This window comes from Drosophila navojoa, chromosome 5 (assembly GCF_054131105.1).
Source record: "Drosophila navojoa isolate 15081-1374.11 chromosome 5, UAZ_NAV_1.0, whole genome shotgun sequence".
NCBI lineage: Eukaryota > Metazoa > Arthropoda > Insecta > Diptera > Drosophilidae > Drosophila > Drosophila navojoa.
Genome location: NC_142893.1, coordinates 14,426,420 through 14,446,759, shown reverse-complemented (window position 1 = coordinate 14,446,759; position 20,340 = coordinate 14,426,420). Strand labels below are relative to the sequence as shown.

Sequence of the window (20,340 nt, the reverse complement as noted above, 5' to 3'; positions counted from 1 at the left end):
GTTTCCTGATTACGACTCTATTTTGTAATAACTGTTCCACAAACTGGTTAAAGCGCCCGAATCCATTCAAATTATGGTGGGTTAGCTGGATCTATGGGTTTTGTGGAAGTGTAACTAACAGGGGAAATGGCGCTGGCGGGGAGTCTATAATGTTGTATATCTACAGAGATTGGAGTTGATCTAGTTATGCCTGTTCTGCTCAGACTATCTCTCTCTCTTTCGATCCTGTATATATAAGTGGAGTTGATCCAGTTGTGTTAGTCAATCCATCTCTACTTCTTTCTCTCTCTCTCTCTCTCTGTCTCTCTTTACTTGATTAATCTATATAGGATATAGGGTCTCTTCAATTCCAACATCTATTTCAATTTAATACAAATATATTCCTCAAATATATATAGAATAATTTATGGCACTCAAAAATAGAATCAGCGGATCTCTCAGCCTACATAAGAGTAGGTGCAACACCACAGTACCCAGAGCCATGTCAAAAATGTAGGTTTACAGTCAAAGTAACTATGATAATTATTATAATTATAATAAAGTCAAAAATAAAAGTAAAAATTGTAACAAAATTTCATAATTGGTCTCTGACATCAGTGGAAAGTTAAGTAGCCGTAATTCCAAATTGAACAATGACACAACACTTACCATAACAAAGGCAACATCAGCAACATCAGCGACAGCGACTGCGACTGCGGCGACATAGTCAAACCACATCAAAGAAATGTATAAAGAAATAAAATCGCACATGTTTCATAAGCCCGACTAGTAGCTGGAGAGTCGTAAATGTTTTGTAAGTTCAGTCCGCCAACCTGAACAGACAATCGACTTCAAGTACAGCCAAAGTCTCTCTCTCTCTCTCTCCCTCTCTCTCCTACGATCACGAGCCTGGTTCAGGCCTAACAATGGCCAAGCCGCGAAATTCTACAAACATTTTTTGGACTACATTAAATTGACATTATCTGGGCCCATTAGAGCCCCACAGTCTGGCTGGCGTGCAGCCAAATGCGCATTAGAATTAGGCGGCCAGTAAAAGTGAATGGGTCCAATTGGAATTTGCAATAGAATTAAGGAACATTTAGTCGGGCTTTATCGTAAGCCTTGGCGCACGCTTATTGGCAACGTGACCGAACAACATTTGTAGAAACTCGAGCATTTGGCAAATGGTATGGGGTGGGCGTGTTTGATTTTTAAGGGCGTTACAAATGAATCATGCGGCCATAAAATTTTGGAGTGCTACAAGGTTTTTTCGACGGAGGCGAAGTGAAAGTTCGCCTAGGCTGTAAAAAAAAGGGGCGACAGGGCGCCAAAACATCGCGTGACCTTGCTGTCAAAGAGACAATAATACTAACAGTAAAAGTAATGATAATAATAATAATAATGATAATAGTAATTGTAATAGCTGAAACAAAAACAACAACAACAGCAAGAAAACGAAGCGAAAAACCAGTTAATAAGCAGCAACATCGACTAGGGGCCATTGCGCAATACCCTAGCATTACGAGCACACACAATTAAATTACAACCGCAACCTGCCCAGCCGCCAATTGGCTGGAACGCGAGCGCATTTCACATGGCAACCGAGTCAAGTCGCGCCAAGTGACCATAACCTCAACAACTTTGGGCATATTTTTGGCGCAATTTGCGAAAGTCAAATCCGATTCGCATTACACTTTAATAACGAGATTTGCCATCTGCGCGCTCCTGATCTATCAAACAAACTAAGCCTAATGAATACTTAACCCCTGGACGAGATAATTTCCAATAGTGGAGAGAAAAAAGAGTAACACAACAGAAACAAAGTGGGATTGACTATCAGATTAACTTTCACTTTGGCAGTTTACAAATCTATTAAGATTTATGGGCGTACCAAACGCTTGTATGTGTGTATGTATGTATATTGAGGTCCGGCTCGAATAACGCCTTTTGTATTGTACCAGCCAGCCTGCCGCAGTTCCGTTCACAAAAAATCACAAAAATGAAAAGTATTTAAAAGTAAGGCACTGAGCCATTGGAGCAGCTCAGCCAGGGGCGGGCCAGCGCATTGAGATACGCTTTGCCAAGCGTTCTCCATTGCTGCATATGAAAATGAAAATGAAATGTGAGTTTTAGCTCAATTCAAAAGCCAACAGGTAATGAGACATCGCTTAACAAAGTCAATTATTGTTTTTATCTAATCACATTAGAGCTCAAAAAGCTTATTAAAAACTGCCGTATTTGTATTTTAAAACGACTATATTTGCTTTAAATCTTCAATTATTTTAATTCGTATTTTTTGTTTATTTTTTTTTTTAATTGCTCTGTCCACACTTGAAATACTAAATGCAATTTTTGTGTCACTCACAACTACAGTCAATTTGCTTGCATGTCTCTTTTAAACAGATCCCGTTAGATTCGTACACGCTCTCTCTGTCCGACTCTTGTCAACGAAATTGCAAGTTTCTCTTGCATTTACACACACACATGGTTTGGTAGTCTTGTACACGCACTAATACATTCACACATGTCTGTACGTATATTCTAAGGCTCATTTTGTGTTTAAGAAAAAGAGTCAATCTGGAATCTGGCTGCTCTCTTGCGATTTCCCATAAGTTGCCTTCCAGTTTCCAAGCACTTCCATAGTTGTTTGCTAGCATAGATGTTGCTGTCATTTTGTGTAATTGCGCGAAGTCGGTGTTGAGCTAATTAATTTATTGCTCCATTGCCTGAGCGCACACGCTGTTTTAGTGTCGCTAATTATCCAACAGTTGAGTTTTCGGTCTCATTGTGAAAGTGAAGCAAAATCAGTTCCATATACCAGCCAGCCAGCCGCAATGGCGCGAGTGTCTAAATCTGATTGCCAACGCGTGCACTCGCGCAAGCATACTCACACACACACACACACACACTCACACACATGCAAAAACATATGTGCAAATGCTGTCAGCTTGTTTCTATAGCCGTTTCTGCACGACGCTGCGCTATTTTGTTGCCCACCTGATGACAACTAGCAGCTCTAAAGCAGCCAGCTGCAATAGCAAAACGTTAATCAATTTCAGGCAGTTTGCCAGTATGATACAAATGCACAAATAGAGTTCGTTAATGCCACCAACAACAATATGGCGACGAGCTTTTGATCACTTTGCCCTTACACATATGCACACACACACATGCATACGTATATGCATACATGCATATGTATATGTAAACATATGCTTGCATGTTTGCTTGTAGTTGTTTTGTTTTTTTTTTCATTTCGCTTTTTTGCAAGTGCTTTTGCACCACTCTCCCAGCTGCAAAGTGAAATGTTATAGAAGCAAACATATTAACATATTTATGGACTTACTAACCTCAGCAAATACCCGTAAATTTCAAGTTGTGGTCTCGTGGAGAGCTAGTCGAAAATGAAATACAGTTAGCTGGCTGGAAAATGCACATAACTGTTATACAGCGCAGTGTTTTTGCCACGGGCCATAGCCTACGAGAAGACAGGTGAAGTGTATTAATGACGTGTAATTAAAAACTTAAAAAAGAAAGAAAAGGAAAAGTTATCAACAATGTGTGAAACAGTTTACTTATAATCACATTCAACCATAGAGCTGTGAACTCTTGTATAACTGTTCGATCGTCTAATTTTGAGATGATGATTATGTTTGTATAACTAGAAGGTTTAACTGTAGTCTATAAAACCTACAATGCCACCTACAAGGTATCAACTTACCAATCGCCCACGTTCAGATGACTTTCCCTTTTTTTATACCCAGCTGAGATTAGGAAATATACAAGAACCAAAGCTACTGTGAATCGACTTATAACCGTTCTATACGTATAAATGTATAGGTATATCGGTATGTCTGTGTGTCTTTAACTAGCCTGATAGAGCAGCTGTTAAAGGTAATTTTCATGGTGGTAATTTACATAATCATAAAATGAACGATTACCTGGGTGTTGCCAACAACAATCGTAGCTCTATTCAAGGTTGCCTAGCGACGCTGCAACTGATTCGAAACTAAATCCGAATTCCATACAATACAAAAGAATCCAATTCGATTGACCCATAACAGGAAAAAAAAAACCACACAACCTTCGGTATATCAAAGAAATACTGTAATACTTACACCTGCAGCTATTATAGCCACATATAATCGAGTTCAGCATAAGGTAAAGCTGTTTTTGCTTTTTGCTCACTTGAGTTAAAAGTAAATTACAAATAAAAGATCAGCAACTCGACATGAATTAATTATTCGAGCAATATCTGTATATCTGTATGTAAAGGCTAATGAATAATCATAATCCGGGTTCGAGTTACGGGGCAAAGTATGAATGAATGTGGTATTACTATACAATTTAGCCGAGGGCTGTATGAGGTATCCAATGAAAGAGGTTTGGCTGATTGTTAAATATATATAAAATATAATAATAGATTGTAATGATAATGACAATGACAATGATCATGAAAAAATTAATAAAAATAAAAATATATAATATTATTTTAAAATATTACTATATATTTTTTATTATTTACATTTTTATTTTTAATATAATATTTCAAACAGGATTTATTTATATTGTATTATTTTCATTTTAATTATTATCATTATTACTAAGCATTACAAATTTCTTTTTGATAATAATAAAAGTAATATAATTAATAATACAAATGTTCAATAATAAATAACAATAGGTTGTTAGTAAAAATAATCTCCATTAATAATATTGTTAACAACAAAAGATCAACGATAGTTAAAAATAGTTTTAATAATAGCAATAAAAATAACTACTATTAATAGATGCAAAAAAAAGTACAGCTACACAGTTTTTAGATGTGTGTAAATAACGTATATATTTGCCGACTTTATGTAGGCCATACAATAATTGTTTACACACACCCACGTCGGCTGGTTACATATAGACATTTTGCCACATTTGGCCAATGCCAAGCGACTGGGGCTTCGAGTTCTTGCCACAAGTGGTTTTCGGGGCCGGAAAAGTCATTAAGAGCATAAAGTTTGGAAGGCGAGCTGACCTTGCATTTATAAAAATTTCACACCATTTCGGCACCAAAGTTCTATGCTAATTCACAGCTCTGTTTTTTTTTTTTCAATACAAATTTAGCAATAATTTAGCTTCCATTCTCTGTTGATATCCAATTGGGAATTTGAAAATCTCAGTCCAATTATTGCGGTTTCTTTTATGAGACCGAAACAAATGTCGCCGGGCCATAAAAGTCGAAGATATTTTGTATGAGAAAATTGAATGTAGATTGAAAATTCCATAATGCAGACAGAACATTTTCTAGCCAAGCACACTTCTAACTGTAAATGACTTCATATACATTCTTAAGTCCATTTATACAATCACGAAAAGAACAATAAACTCATGTCTCCGAATGTCCACAGACAGATCTGAAATCAGCGAGTTGACAACTGCAAATGGTCAACTTGAACAAAAATCGTGGGACAAATTGAAAGCAATTTATCTCTTTAAATGGATCAATGCCTCTAAATTGCAGCTTTTGTTTGACTAAATGAATAAATACATACATACACACACACATACTTATAATACATTTATTTCTAATGCTCGCTGTGAGTGAGTAAAGCACATGCTGAGACTTTAGATCCTAGCTTGGGATATTATAATGCTCATTGACCTTGTGCACAATATTATTGCTATCAATTGTTATGATTATGTATATCAGAGTGTGCTCATTGTTCTTTATAGAGGGTATGTTGGCTTTTATGGGGTTTCAATGGAGACATTGAGATAGACATGTATTTCCAATAAATTTAGCTACTCAGTTACACTCTACTGCACTGAACTTCCTATTGATTTCTTGGGAAAGTATGAAATGGCCTGAGAAGCATATGGGAGTTCTCTGAGTAATTACTCTCTAGCTATTGATTAATGACTGAGAATTCAATTCACGTACAAATTTATTCGCATTCGCATTCGCATTCGCATTCGTATTTGCATTCTGAATAGAGTTCGTGACCTCAATCATTTGTTTCGCTCGAAGTGTAAATTGCATTTATACGATATTGAGAGTGTACAGATATTTATGGGTGTGTGCAGCTCTATTTTGTGTAAGAACTGCAACAAAAGCCTATGGAATTGCAAGTTTTCGAGCATACAAAGTAAAGCTTCATAAAAATTTCTCCTCTTTGGCAAGAAACTTAGCAATAAACTTGGCTAATTGCACACGCAATGGCAAACGTGTGTGTGAAATAAGTTGATATAGACATAGATATACTACACTTATATATATACATATATGTATATATCATCACAAATTAGCGGCTCATATATATATATATAAATTGGTTACGTTTGAAGTTGCGCATGCGTAAGATCGTATATCGCAGCTATGCGATATGATATATTAGTCGTAAAGCAAATGCCAATAAAAATTAATATCTTAAGCGACTTTAGCTCTGTTTTATTTTTTATTTTTTTCCTTTGCTTCTAGCCAAAAAGCAAATACTAGAGTTTTGCACTTAATTAGTTACTGCAAACGGTGCATTGCGTCATCGTTGGAGCTGATTGAACTCTGGCGATTGCATAAACCGACAGACAGACACACATACATATAGCTGATACAGATACAGTTAGAGATACAGCAACTGTAGCCAATTTGCACTTAATTTAAAACTTAGCTGGGCACGATTTTTTATGAAGTACTGTGGCCACGTCAATTTTTTATTCGCTGCCTTTTGTTTTTGTTTTAATTAATTGAAAAACTCCAAGTTCACAATTGAATGAAAAAAAAAAAAACAATATTTATTAACAAATTTACTTGCTGTTGTTGTTATTGTTGCCTGATTTTCACTTCATTTATTTCGTTTCTTTGTTTGCAGACAAACAACCGGATCAAACATCGGCGGGCTCCTACTGGCAGCAGCACGTGGTCACGCCCAGCAGCTCGACGCCCTTCGACTCGCCCTTCTTCTCGGCGACGCATGGCCTTGTGCAGACGCACCCCTCGCTGGCCGGCAGCATACCCGCCTCCCGTCCGGTGCCCCTCAGCAGCAATACGTTGGGCAGCGGCGTACCCGCCAGCAATCCGGCTCTCACAGCTGGCAGCGGCTATCTCAACTCACGCGGCAGCCTGCCCACCTCGGCGCGCTATCCGCCCAAGATTTCGGGCACTGTCGTTGAGCCGAATCCCAAGTCGCCATTCCGTCATCTGGATTTCTCCACCAGCGCCACGGCCGAGCTGCGTCGCAATCCCGCCCTGTCCGCGCCCGATGAGTGCGCGCGTGCGTGCCGCGAAGGCGAACCGCCAAGGATCTGCTACTACCACTTCACGCTGGAGTACTACACGGTGCTGGGAGCGTAAGTCCTTACATAAGCAAAGTAATGCGAGATCTGCATGAGATATATACATATAAGTATGCACATACATATATGCCTATGTCTAAAATGACTAAATTTGAAAGTCTGACGATCACCTGACGGACCATAAACCAGAAATCCAATCAAGGCTTCACACAGAGAAAAAAAAGAGAGAGAAAAGTAAAAAGCTAATGTCCGTAGGAGTTGGTGTCTTTCTACCTGTACATATAAACGATCCCAATAAAAACTTAAGCTAGATCTCTGCAAAGCCAACGAATAACAATCCATGGAAGTTCAGGTTAAAGCAACACACACACACACACACACACACACACAACATATACAATTAAAATGCATATTTCTATACAAATTCAGCTGGAATTAAAACACCAGGAAAAAAGCAACTGCATAATATAAAACAAAAAAATCTGGCGGAAAAAAAAACCTCTAAGCTGTCACTGCACTGCATCGGCGAGCGTGATAGGTCCATAGACATACATAATACTTAATTCCCACGCCATAAGCTGTTCGCTGTTGCCTGTTGACTGCATTGCCATAATATTGTACACAAAGAGCCGAACACGTTGGCTGCAACAGCAGATCTGACACGCTGAACGATATGCAGGGAGTGCAAAGTGTAAACAAACAGCAGCAGCAGCAGCAGCAGCAGCAGCAGCAGAGACAAATGCGGCACTAGCTCCGGTTACGGATCTCAGGCAGTTGCCCTAGTGTCTCGGCTTGAAAACCACAATCCGTGTGCCAGCCTAGAGCAAACAGAGCTGTCAGCAGTTCGACAACCCCGCCAGCCTCTCTTTGCATTTCACAAAAACTAGGCAAGAGCTGAGTAGGAACTGCACGACTAGAAAACACCCTGAACGGGATTTCTAGAGAGTAAATATATATGTATATAGCTCGAGTGTGATATGCATGACTACGAGAAGGTCCAAGTTCTTAAGAGAGATATAGAGCAGAAGAAAATTATGTATATGCTTACATTTCTGTTCGTATGTCTGCATATCTGTCTCTCTTACTCTCTCTCTCTCTCCCTCCCTTTTTCTCTTTGTCTCCTTTCCCTCTCTCTCTCTCCCACTCTCCCTCTCTCTCCCACTCTCCCTCTCTCTCCCACTCTTCCTCTCTCTCCCACTCTCCCTCTCTCTCCCACGCTCCCTCTCTCTCCCACTCTCCCTCTCTCTCTCCGAGTCTCACTCTACCACTCTCACTCTCCCACTCTCCCGCTCTGTCTGTCAGCCTCTCTGTCTACCAGAAGATCATTCGAGTTGTCTATGTGTATGCAGAAGTCTTCCCCCGTATTTATAAGTAAAAGTAAAGCTAGAATGCTGCCAGCAGCAGAGGGTGTTCCCATTGGTCAATTTAAGCTCAAATGGAGCGACCCCTAGCTGACGTCGGGCTCTACATTTGAGCGCGTCATAGTGTGTGAGTGAAAGGTGCCCTATATAAAGGGCAGCAGCCGCAGCATTTCTTCAGTCGCCCAGGCCTGGTGGGGGTCACTTGTGCAGTGTTGTAAAGTGAAGTAAAGTGATGTGTGTGATTATTCAGCTAAGTATTACAGACTTGGAGGATATAATTAAAGCAAATACTTGGATAAAATGTATACAGGAAAGAAATACTTCGATGAAATTCTAAGAGAAAAGACTTGGAAGAAATTATTAAAGCAAAGACTTAGATGAAATTCTTAGAGGAAATAAATAGAAGAAATTATTAAACGGAAATACTTAGCAGATATTCTTAGAGGAAAGACTTAGAAGAAATTCTTAGAGAAAAAACACGTAGAAGAAAACCTTTAGAATAAATTCTTAGAAGTAATTCTTAGATGAAAGACTTAGAAGAAATACTTAGCAGAAATTCATAGAGGAAATACTTAGAAGAAATTCGTAGGGGAAAACACTTAGAAGAAATTCTTAGAGGAAAGACTTAGAAGAAATTTGTAGAGGAAAGACTTAGAAGAAATTCGAACAGGCAATACCTAGAAGAAATTCTTAGAGGAAATACTCAGAGGAAATATTTAGAGGACTACTGTTACTACTCCTCTCAAATAGAATTTTAAAATGCACATTAAACTATAAATATGAATCATCTATTATTTACAGTGCCTGCCAGGTGTGCACGCCGAATGCCACGAATACCGTTTGGAGTCACTGTCAGTGCGTTTTGGCTGATGGCGTTGAGCGCGGCATCTTGACGGCGAATCGAATGATACCCGGTCCCAGTATACAGGTGTGCGAGAACGATAAGGTCGTCATCGATGTGGAGAACCACATGGAGGGCATGGAGGTGACCATTCACTGGCATGGAATCTGGCAGCGAGGCTCGCAGTACTACGACGGCGTGCCCTTCGTCACCCAGTGCCCCATTCAGCAGGGCAACACGTTCCGCTACCAGTGGACAGGCAATGCGGGCACCCACTTCTGGCACGCCCACACCGGCCTGCAGAAGCTGGATGGCCTCTATGGCAGCGTCATAGTGCGACAGCCGCCGTCGCGTGATCCCAACTCGCATCTGTACGACTTCGACTTGACCACACACATCATGCTCATCAGCGATTGGCTGCACGAGGATGCCGCCGAGCGTTACCCGGGACGTCTGGCAGTCAACACCGGCCAGGATCCCGAGTCTATGTTGATCAACGGCAAGGGACAGTTCCGTGATCCGAACACGGGCTTCATGACCAATACGCCTCTTGAGATATTCACGATTACGCCCGGTCGCCGCTACCGATTCCGCATGATCAACGCCTTCGCCTCGGTGTGCCCGGCCCAGGTGACCATCGAGGGCCACAATATGCAGGTGATTGCCACAGACGGCGAGCCAGTGCATCCGGTCAATGTCAACACGATCATCTCCTTCTCAGGTAAGTTTAAATAAACTAACTTTGGATAAACTACATATACTACATATATCATTCTATATAGGCGAACGTTATGATTTCATCATCACTGCCGATCAGCCTGTGGGCGCCTACTGGATACAGCTGCGCGGTCTTGGTGAGTGTGGCATACGGCGCGCCCAGCAATTGGGCATCCTGCGCTATGCCCGAGGTCCCTACCAGCCTGCCTCGCCGCCACCAACCTACGATGTGGGCATTCCGCAGGGTGTGGTAAGTTCCAAAAGCCTCCCAAGTCAATGCATTTTTCGATTTTACACAGAGACAACAAGAGAGCAGAGCTACGTAATACGCAACGTCTTTGCAGGTTTCATGTCTTGAGTTTTAGGGTTTTAGGGTTTTAGTTGTTATAAGGAAAGTTTAGAATGATTATAATTAAATGTAGACAGACGGAGGCGTAGCAGACTGATTAGGAAGCAATAAAAACTTTAGTTCATATGTCATTTCGAATAGATCTCAGCAACTACAGAGCCTAGAGATGGAAAAATCTTCAAATGAATACATTGCCTACTATATAAAGAATATGTTTATATTTTTCTTCTATAAGCCCCATATGATATCATAAAGAAAATATATATATTTATTATTATATAATATTTTACTTAGGTATTTTAGCATATATTTGAGAATCTAAAAGCTAGTTACTATCAATTCATTATAGAAACTTCATTTACATAGTGCCAAATTATGATATCTCTAATCTTTTCATTGAAACTAAAAAGAAGAAGAAGTTACTTGTGTTTCCTTAGCATTTCCCTAAATATTAAATAGGAGTTCCATTTATTTACATTCTTTTTATATAAAACAACCCAGAATATCCAAATTGCAAATAAATTTGTTTAATGTTTAAACTAGTAGTATTATAGAGCAGTTTGACCATTACAAAATACAAATAGAGTTTTTCTTCTTCTGAATTTGGTGCCATAAATCGTAAATGTGAGTACAGCCCACTTGTCTGAGCTAAATCACATACATATATATAGCATACGATCTATCAATGTAAGTACAATGTATAATATGAAATATAATTCTAACAATTTTATAGCAATTGTAAATAGTAAATGCGTTGTAAATATCTGAAATGTGCCCAAAATGCAACTGAGACACACGATTTGGCATAGATTAATCAATTTCTCTATATCTCTTTCAAAATCCCCCATGCAACAACTCCCCCACACCTTGTAAAATACCACCACTCATGCAAACTCGAATGTGGTTCTCCTGCACATGTATATATATATATGTATATCAAACTGAACACCAATCAATAAACCCTTTGCAAATCCAACGACTGACATTGAACTATCAAAAACCGAAACAAAACCAATGACTATCAAAACAAAAGGTCATGAACCCCCTGGACGCGCAATGTAATCGTCAACGCAACGACGCCATCTGCGTGAGTCAATTGAAAAACGCACTCGAAATCGACCGCGGAATCTTGGCCGAGAAGCCGGACGTGAAGATTTTCCTGCCATTCCGTTTCTTTGTCTATCGCGCCGAGGATCTCTTCCAGCCGAACACCTACAACAGATTCTTGGGTGAGTCAAGCAGTAATTCAGTTTCTTAACACCTATGCTAACGCTCTCTCTTCATATTTTCAGTGGCTCCCACGGGTGATCATGTAATATCGCTGATCGACGAGATCTCCTATCTCTCAGCGCCCGCTCCACTGACCTCGCAGTATAATGAAATTAATCCGGAACAGTTCTGCAATGGCGACAATCGTCCCGCCGACTGTGGACCCAACTGCATGTGCACCCACAAGATCGATATACCACTGAATGCCATTGTCGAGGTGGTGCTTGTGGATGAGGGTTAGCTTTTGGGATTACCCAGAGAATCAATATACAAATTGTTGTTCATTATTCTTATATCTTATCCGATTGCAGTACAACAACCCAATCTGTCGCATCCATTCCATTTGCATGGCTATGGCTTCAGTGTCATTGGCATTGGCCGTTCGCCCGACTCCACGGTCAAGAAGATCAACTTGAAGCACGCACTGGATCTGGACAGACGCGGACTCCTGCACAGGCAGTACAATTTGCCGCCCACCAAGGATACCATTGCAGTGCCCAACAATGGCTACGTAGTGCTGCGTTTCAGAGCCGATAATCCCGGTATTACCAGCATACAATTCCCATATACCTATAACAGATATTAACTTGAATTTACTTTTGTTTAGGTTTCTGGCTCTTCCATTGTCACTTCCTGTTCCATATTGTTATCGGCATGAATCTGATACTGCAGGTTGGCACCAATGCCGATCTGCCACCCGTGCCGCCTGGCTTCCCCACGTGTGGCGATCACACTCCGCCCATACCCATTAATTAAGCCTAGGCCTTAGTTCTGTTGGCGCTAACTAGAGAATTCCGCACAAACAAACAAACAAACAAAAACAAACAAACAAACAAAAAACTAAAACAAGAAGACCCAACTACACTGAACGAAACAGTTTGTACAAAGTTTTTCGTTTTTTCTATTGAAAAGAGACAGCACAACGATTATGTATGTATGTATGTATGTATTTGTTGTAATATATATATATATAGCCCCAACACCTGGATAACTATGATATATGTTATGTATGTATATGTGTATCACCTGTATCACCTGTATGATATTACCTGACTTCCGCAACAGCTTGCCGCCGGGTGCACCCAGCCCTTAAAAGAACCAACGAGAAAAATTGCATCAAGCAACAGATTGCCCCCCCCCTGATCTTGCCCCAATCACACACTCACACACACACACACACACACACTTATGCAGTACACACAGATGTACTGCAGCAAGACGGTGCACTGATATTGAATGTAAAGATCATAATGATGTTTGGAGCAGCCATAAAAATATTCACAGCAAAGCAATTTCAGCAAAAATTTTAAGCCTAATTCCGGATTAGATCCGCAACTGTATAGTGTGTGTATGTATATGTATGTACTCGTTATCTATATATACGTATGTATGTATGTATGTACTCAATTCATGTATGTATATTTAAACTTATGTATATAGGACCAATAAATCACACGCTGGTGCCTACAGAGCCTTTTACGTACAGCTCCAAAATTTTAACTGCAATTTCAGTTGAATTTGGACTTTGTGTAAATTGCAAAATACATGTAAAAACAACCACAACAACAACAACAACTATAAATAATAACTTTTAATGTACATAAAATGTTTGTAAAGAAGAAAACGAAAAAAAAATCGAATCTTTATATATATATATATTATGCTTAAACTATCTACTTATGTAATGCCTAGGGTCTATTTAATGAAAATATACTCTGATTGGCTTGTCACAGTCATATTTAATAGCTGCAAATTCTGTTCAATCAATCTGCATTTGTAATTGATAACTGTTAAAGTAAATCTTGTAAATTTCCCTATTCTTATGTATTTGTATAAACTGGCAAATCTAGAGAGATTTTTTTTTTGTAATTTTTGTAAAGCTTGAATGTTACGATACACGGGGAAGAAACGCCCAATTAACTGCCGTTAAATTTATATTTATTGTTTAAATCAATTTTAATAAAATATGAAAAATTTAAAATAATTCCACAATTTCATTTGACAATGCAAGTATTATAAACTTGTACTCTCTATATAGATAGAGATCTTGTACCCAGTGGAAATTGATAAATGATATGTATTCTTAAAGCAATTGAAAGTATAATTCGACTTGTCTGTATAGCTGCTTATATAGAGGATATCTAACCATATACCCTTGATATATAAACAATTTTATTGTATATACACCAAATTTTGTAATATTTCCAGCTGGGTACAGGGTATTTGCTAGTCGTGACGTTGCGACTAGAGCACTTTTAATATATTTTTATATATATATAAATATTGTTTAGTATTGTATAATATATAAAAATTCTAAATTTACATATATATATTATATTATTCATATTGAAATTTCTTTCAGCTACAACGGAGCACAGCTACTACAGTATGCACAGCATGAAGAAATTATTATGAAAATGTTGATCTAATACGACTTCTTTTATAAATTGAATTTATTCCCAGATCTTAAACCCGCTGGATGCGATCTGTGATCGTAAGCGCGCCGATGCGATTTGCGTTTCGAACTTGAAGAATGCGAAAAAAGTCGATAAGAGCGTTTTGGTTGAGCGACCCGATGTGAAAATCTTTTTACCTTTCAGATTTTATGTGTACGATCCGAAAACGTTATTCATACCAAATACGTACAATCGATTTCTGGGTACGTACTCACTGGCCCGATGGGCTCGTCAGCGTGTCTCCATTAACCAGAAACCATACAGCTTTGCTTTTCGACTAACATTGACTTACATATACTACCTTCTCATGTATGTTTTGCGCTCGTGTACTTAAAACTTAACCAATGCTTCCAAATGGGTCGAACCACCTGATCGCTATCAACACACACACAGTTGTGCCTAGCGGTGACCATCTAACCTCTCTGGTCGACGAAATCTCCTACATATCACCACCGTCGCCGCCTCTGTCCCAAATCGATGATATACCGCCCGAGTACTTCTGCAACGGCGACAATCGTCCGCCCAACTGTGGACCCAACTGCGAGTGCACGCACATGGTGGACATACCGCTGGGCGCCATTGTGGAGGTCGTCCTGGTGGATGAGGTGCAGCAGGCGAACATAAGTCATCCATTTCATTTGCATGGCACGGCATTCTATGTGGTTGGCCTGGGTCGATCGCCCGACAAGTCAATCAAGAAGATCAACTTGAAGCATGCCCTGGAGCTGGATCGCATGGGCATGCTGGAGCGCGACTTCTCCAAGCCGCCGCTCAAGGACACCATCGCTGTGCCCAACAATGGCTACGTGGTGATGCGATTTCGTGCCGACAATCCTGGCTATTGGCTATTCCATTGTCACTTCCTATTCCACATCGTCATCGGCATGAATTTGGTCTTTCACATCGGCACACAAGCCGACCTGCCGCCAGTGCCGCCGCGATTTCCCCGTTGCGGTGATCACGTACCGCCCGTTACCTGGTACTAGCTAACCCGGCCGACAGCCAGCAGTTGGTAGTTCGCCAACTGCAACCACAGCGGATACTTTTCAATTTATTTATTAACCAATCGCTTTAACTTAACTTTTAGACTAAATACCTTATAAAACGATTATTAATGTGGGGTGATAACCATACTAGATCTATGTTTGCGTTTATTATATGTTTATATCTATATCTATATATGTGTATGTTATAGCCTAAGAGAGTAAATGTTGTGTAATGCTCGATGTGACAAACTGTTTGTAGACCACAGCTCGCATCGTTTTGCTAGCTAGCAGCTGAGCCTCGTAGTCAAATGCACTAACCCTTCTCGTTCTACAATATAGTCGCCTCGGATGCGGATCATTTGATATCGTTGATTGATGAGGTGTCGTACGTATCGCCGCCTTCGCCCATGCTGTCGCAGTACCAGGACATTCCCGAGGACTACTACTGCAATGGAGACAATAGACCCGCCAATTGTGGGGAGAACTGTCAGTGCACTCATAAGATTGATATACCACTGAATGCGATCGTCGAGGTGGTGCTGGTGGATGAGGTGCAACAGATCAACATAAGCCATCCGTTCCATTTGCATGGCACTTCGTTTTATGTACTTGGCATGGGCCGATCGCCGGATTCGCAAATCAAGCGAATGAATCTGAAGCACGCCTTAGACCTGGATCAGCGCGGCATGCTTGAGCGACAGTATATAAAGCCGGCTCTCAAGGATACAGTGGCTGTTCCCAATAATGGTTATACGGTTCTGCGATTTCGAGCTGACAATCCCGGGTTCTGGCTGTTCCATTGTCACTTTCAATACCACATCGTTATCGGCATGAATTTGGTATTTCAAATTGGCACTCCAGAGGACTTACCGCCAGTGCCTCCGAACTTTCCTCGTTGCGGTAACCATATACCACCCATAACTCCCAGCACCTCATGGTAGCCAGACTTTATATACTCTCATAAGTAGCAACTAAGTGCATTAGACCTTTAAGTATTGTTATTTATCATCATAGATATTAACAAAATTCTACCTTTGTGCTTTAATGCGCTCCAATACGTTAAAATTAAATAAAAACAATTGTAATTAAATTTGAATTACAAAAAGTATGGCAACAACATGAGAATGATTTATATAAAAGACTTACTGGGAGAATGGCATACAAAGAAAATTTTTTATTGGGATTTAAATTCCTGATGTAGCTTGTAACTGTTATATGCATTCGAACTTCGCGGTATTTGCAATTATCGATATCTTGAAGTGCTATCGAAAGCAGTATTCATCGATATGATTCAGATATATAGTAAAATAAGAGACTGCTTAACAAGCACAATATTTGTATTTCATTTGCTTGTTATTATAATTGTTTTATATAATAATCATTAAAATACAAATAAGCAGAAAAAGAATCGATTGTGTTTTTATATTCATAGTATAGAAAAGCAGCAACTGTTATTAACAAAGTGGCAGCACTATTCAAATGTGACCGCATTGCCACTATAAACAAATATATGCAATATCAAACTAGCTTGTAAATAAAAATATTTTATAATATATATAAAGAGTGTAACAATGGGAAAAATAGAAGGTATGTAATTCAAGTATAAAACTATTAACTATATTCACCATTTTTACTTTTTAAGATCGTCGCTCAAAGCGTAGCAAACGACAAAAACCAGCCAGGTTTGCTTCGCCTACTGAGTCCCCATCATCGCCGACTCCGGCTAACTCCGTTTCCGAGTCATCTGACGCGGTAACACCTCAGACAGTCGCACCAACAGCTTCCAAGACTACAGTGTCAACTACTTCGGCAAACAACAGCAAGAATAATGAAGTGGGTAGCCAACGTTCGCGTTCTGCTGCCAGCACAAAATCATTGCCCGGCAATGCAACGCCTCCAAGCGGTTCCACAAAGAAGCCGAGGAAGCGTCGCAATAGCGATACATCTAGCGATGAAGAACGTTGGCTGAATGCCATCGAAACGGGTAAACTGGAAGACGTCGATGACGAGTTGAAAAAGATAAAGGATCCCAAACTGATGACAGCGCGTCAGCGTGCCATGTATGAACGGACGCAAGACGCCGAGCCGGCACTAGCGGGCTTTGCTGAAGAGCTCATTGCCCTGCCAAGCGGGTATAGGGAGAAAGAGAAGCCACAGACGGCCGAAGAGATACAAAAGGCAGCGCTGAAGTCACAAAAACGCAAGCAACAGGCGGACGAGCGTCGTGAGAAGGACAAACAGAAGACGATGGAGCGTCTGCTGAAGAAGCAGGAAAATGGCAAACAGCGCACGGCAGCACGAAAACTGCAAAACCAAAAGCAGACAACACCATTGCTTACCTACATGAATACCCTAGATGGAGCCTATATTATAGTGCCACCAGGCCAGGAGTTTCCAATTGAACCCCAGACCGCAATCAAGCCGCCGCCAGCCAAACTATGCGGCGTCGCAGGCTGTGGCAAACGCAAAGTGTACAATTGCTCCAAGACGAATATTCCGCTATGTAGTTTAGCTTGTTATAAGAAAAATTTAGCTGTTGTTTAATTATAGTATTATTAAGAAAGTATATTTTATTGATTCATCAAGAAGTTGTTAATAATTTCCTGCTGCTCCGACTCTATGCGCTGCAAGTACTGATACTCGCTCTTCAGACGCTCCAACTCGACAGTTTGTTCCAGGATCTGGCTTTGGTACACCTGCTGCTCGGCCTGCCGCTGCTTGGCCATTGTCTTCAGCTGATTTTGTGTGCCAATAGCGCGCAGTTTCTCGCTCTCCACAACTTTTGAGAAGTCGTATGCAATTTTATAGAAATCCTCGCAGAGTTTCTTGAAAGCCTGTAAGTTTCTCGAATAGTCCAAGCACTCCTGCCGCAGCTCGATTGTCTCATTGGCGATTGCCGGATCTTGCACTCGCAGTCTATAGATTTCGTCTATATAAAGCCCAGCCTTGTTCAGTTCCTCCATATTTGCAACTACTTTTATTGACAATTCAACAACCTAACTGTGTTATGCTATACGAAACGACGTTGCCATGGCTACAACTGCAACCCCGTTCCAGTGCAACCAAAGGCCCATTCATAGTTCATGATATCAGCGAAAGCAAACTAGTTTTCAGTAAAGATTAAATATATTTGTATATATATTTGATTCTACGATTATAAACATCAACTATAGGAGCTAATACTTTGCGCTCTTGGCTTGGGTTTGGATTAAACAGTTTTCGTCGAGAGAGAGAGATGAGCGGATGGGAAATATGTAGAATATAATTGCGATTAATCTCACGATGTTCACAGTGTTTGTTTTTTTTAGTATATATAAGAAATTATGAATAACATTGGTTGCATTTGTTTCGTTCGATAAGTTTATATATCGCAGCAGCGATGCCTGCGCTGAATGGTCAGGAGGGGGCAAACCAACAATGGCTGCAAGCACCGCAATTTTGCCATCAAATCTGTGGGAACTCCAACTTATACCTAAGTCAAGTGGGATTGTTGCGCTTGTTCGAGCGCAAGCGGGCCAAGCCAGTGCGCTCCTCCTCCTCGTCGCTAGTATACTGATGCATGCTGGTGCCACTCACGCCTCCCGCACGCACCGAAGATGTCGCCTGCAGCAACTCCTGATCCGGCGCATTGCGATTCTCATAGAGCAGCACCTGCAGGGTCTCCTCGTAGATGCGCGCTTCCGGAAACTCGACTTTCGTATGCTTTCGATCTGTTGTATAAACAATGGAGGTACAGCAGACCTCGGCCACCTTCTTGCCATGACCATAGAAGGACCAGCAACAGATCTCACTTGGACCGATGACGTCCTTAATGAAGAGTATTCGCTCGTTGAAACGCAACGATAGCTTGTCGAACAGTTCAATATTCTTGAGCAAATTATCATCCGATGTGCTTGTGTACGAGTATTTGTTGTTCTGCCGCTGCACCACTAGAATGACCGCTGGCTTCGACGACGAACTGATCAATAGCTGTTCCTCTTTTTGCGACGTTATTAGGGGTATGCGACAGATGGGCTTCGGCTCCTGGTGCGTATACAGTGCACGCTCGCATGACATCGCCAGCTCCGTGATGCAGTAGTATTTCGCTTCGGCGAGCAGCTCTGCAATCTCTTTGTTCGTCTCTGGCAGCGGTACACTGCCATCTCGCAAAAAGTTTAATATTATACCAAAATGATTGCCACATCGATCGATTAGAATCCAACCTGAAATTGAATTTGACGATTAAGGAAAATTCTCTGCGAGAGAGTCTCCATATGGACAAACCTTCCGAATCTGTTAGCACCTCCATGCGCCCACTAAACATGGCGCTTAGCATGGTATCATTGTGTTTAGTTAGCGTGCCAATTGTCGTATAGTACAAACGTCCACCAACATTGAGCTTAACGTACTGAGATGCGTGTCCCTTTAGCAAGACTTTCTGATCACCGGACATGGCTTCGGGCTCCTTGGCATGTAGTACAAGCTGGTTGCTGGCTGCCTGGGTCAAGTGCACTTTCTCATTAAATGCACGGCCCAAATCATCAATTTCAATGCTGCTGCTCCCGCTGGTGCTCGTGCTGCCGCTGCCACTGCCACTGTTGTTGCTGCTGCTGTTGTTGGTGTTTGTTGCAGCAGCCCCACTCACTGCCCCGTTGCTTCCGTTTACTGCGTCCACGCCCTTTTGTTTGGAGCCTCTGCAAACGCCTTCTTTTGCGTTGCTTACGCTCGCCGTTAGCGCCAATGGATCAATTTTGGCGAATATTTCACTCTCTTAATGGGAATATTAAATGATTACTAACAGAACTCTTGACACCTTCAATACACATATACATATAAATATATACATATATACCAAATCTGAATGAACTGATGTAAATATACAAAAATGTACTAATTTAGAACATAGCGCGTTTACTTGTAAAACATACTAAAATTATATTGTCATACCTGTTTATTGAACACAGCTGATTATTTAGCAGGACTCTTTTCACCGCTTAAAAGAATACAATTTGGTGGATACACTTGCTGATTAACCACTTCTTTAATGGGAGTACTTCAATTCGAGTTTTGACAGTCGCTTTCGGATATAAAACCTACAGCACGCAGTACATGAAGCTGTGGA

The 20,340-nt window shown here is 40.7% G+C and overlaps 4 protein-coding genes across 6 annotated transcripts in view; 2 read left to right on the top strand and 2 right to left on the bottom strand.

The window, feature by feature from the left end:
• Positions 1-16,296, top strand: part of stw (laccase) — a 37,934-nt gene extending 21,638 nt beyond the window's left edge. Inside the window, exons 2-9 of one of the 3 annotated variants that reach the window (XR_016196939.1) lie at positions 6,837-7,314; positions 9,423-10,183; positions 10,245-10,429; positions 11,562-11,757; positions 11,821-12,033; positions 12,109-12,339; positions 12,405-12,731; positions 12,863-13,781. Coding sequence is in view for 2 of the 3 variants with exons in the window: in XM_089261051.1 (XP_089117177.1) it covers positions 6,837-7,314; positions 9,423-10,183; positions 10,245-10,429; positions 14,261-14,456; positions 15,579-16,180 (2,222 nt within the window). In the remaining variant the exon portion in view is untranslated. Of the gene's footprint in view, positions 1-6,836; positions 7,315-9,422; positions 10,184-10,244; positions 10,430-11,561; positions 11,758-11,820; positions 12,034-12,108; positions 12,340-12,404; positions 13,782-14,260; positions 14,457-15,578 lie in introns of those variants that run through there. The other 2 variants (XM_030386219.2, XM_089261051.1) reach the window with 2 other exon arrangements.
• A 412-nt stretch (positions 16,297-16,708) lies between these two features.
• Positions 16,709-17,805, top strand: LOC108652953 (INO80 complex subunit B). The gene is made up of 2 exons (XM_018103169.3): positions 16,709-16,826; positions 16,882-17,805. Exons 1-2 carry the CDS (start codon positions 16,811-16,813, stop codon positions 17,781-17,783), a joined length of 918 nt encoding a protein of 305 aa, XP_017958658.1. The 5' UTR covers positions 16,709-16,810; the 3' UTR covers positions 17,784-17,805.
• IFT20 (intraflagellar transport 20) lies at positions 17,017-18,220 on the bottom strand. Its single transcript, XM_089260808.1, has one exon. The coding sequence runs from the start codon at positions 18,200-18,202 to the stop codon at positions 17,810-17,812; it is 393 nt and encodes a 130-aa protein (XP_089116934.1). The 5' UTR covers positions 18,203-18,220; the 3' UTR covers positions 17,017-17,809.
• A 126-nt stretch (positions 18,221-18,346) lies between these two features.
• Positions 18,347-20,082, bottom strand: LOC108652801 (BTB/POZ domain-containing adapter for CUL3-mediated RhoA degradation protein 3). Its single transcript, XM_018102997.3, has 2 exons — positions 19,503-20,082; positions 18,347-19,441 (listed from the first exon to the last, which is right to left on the bottom strand). Exons 1-2 carry the CDS (start codon positions 19,669-19,671, stop codon positions 18,717-18,719), a joined length of 894 nt encoding a protein of 297 aa, XP_017958486.2. The 5' UTR covers positions 19,672-20,082; the 3' UTR covers positions 18,347-18,716.
• Positions 20,083-20,340: the final 258 nt, after the last annotated feature.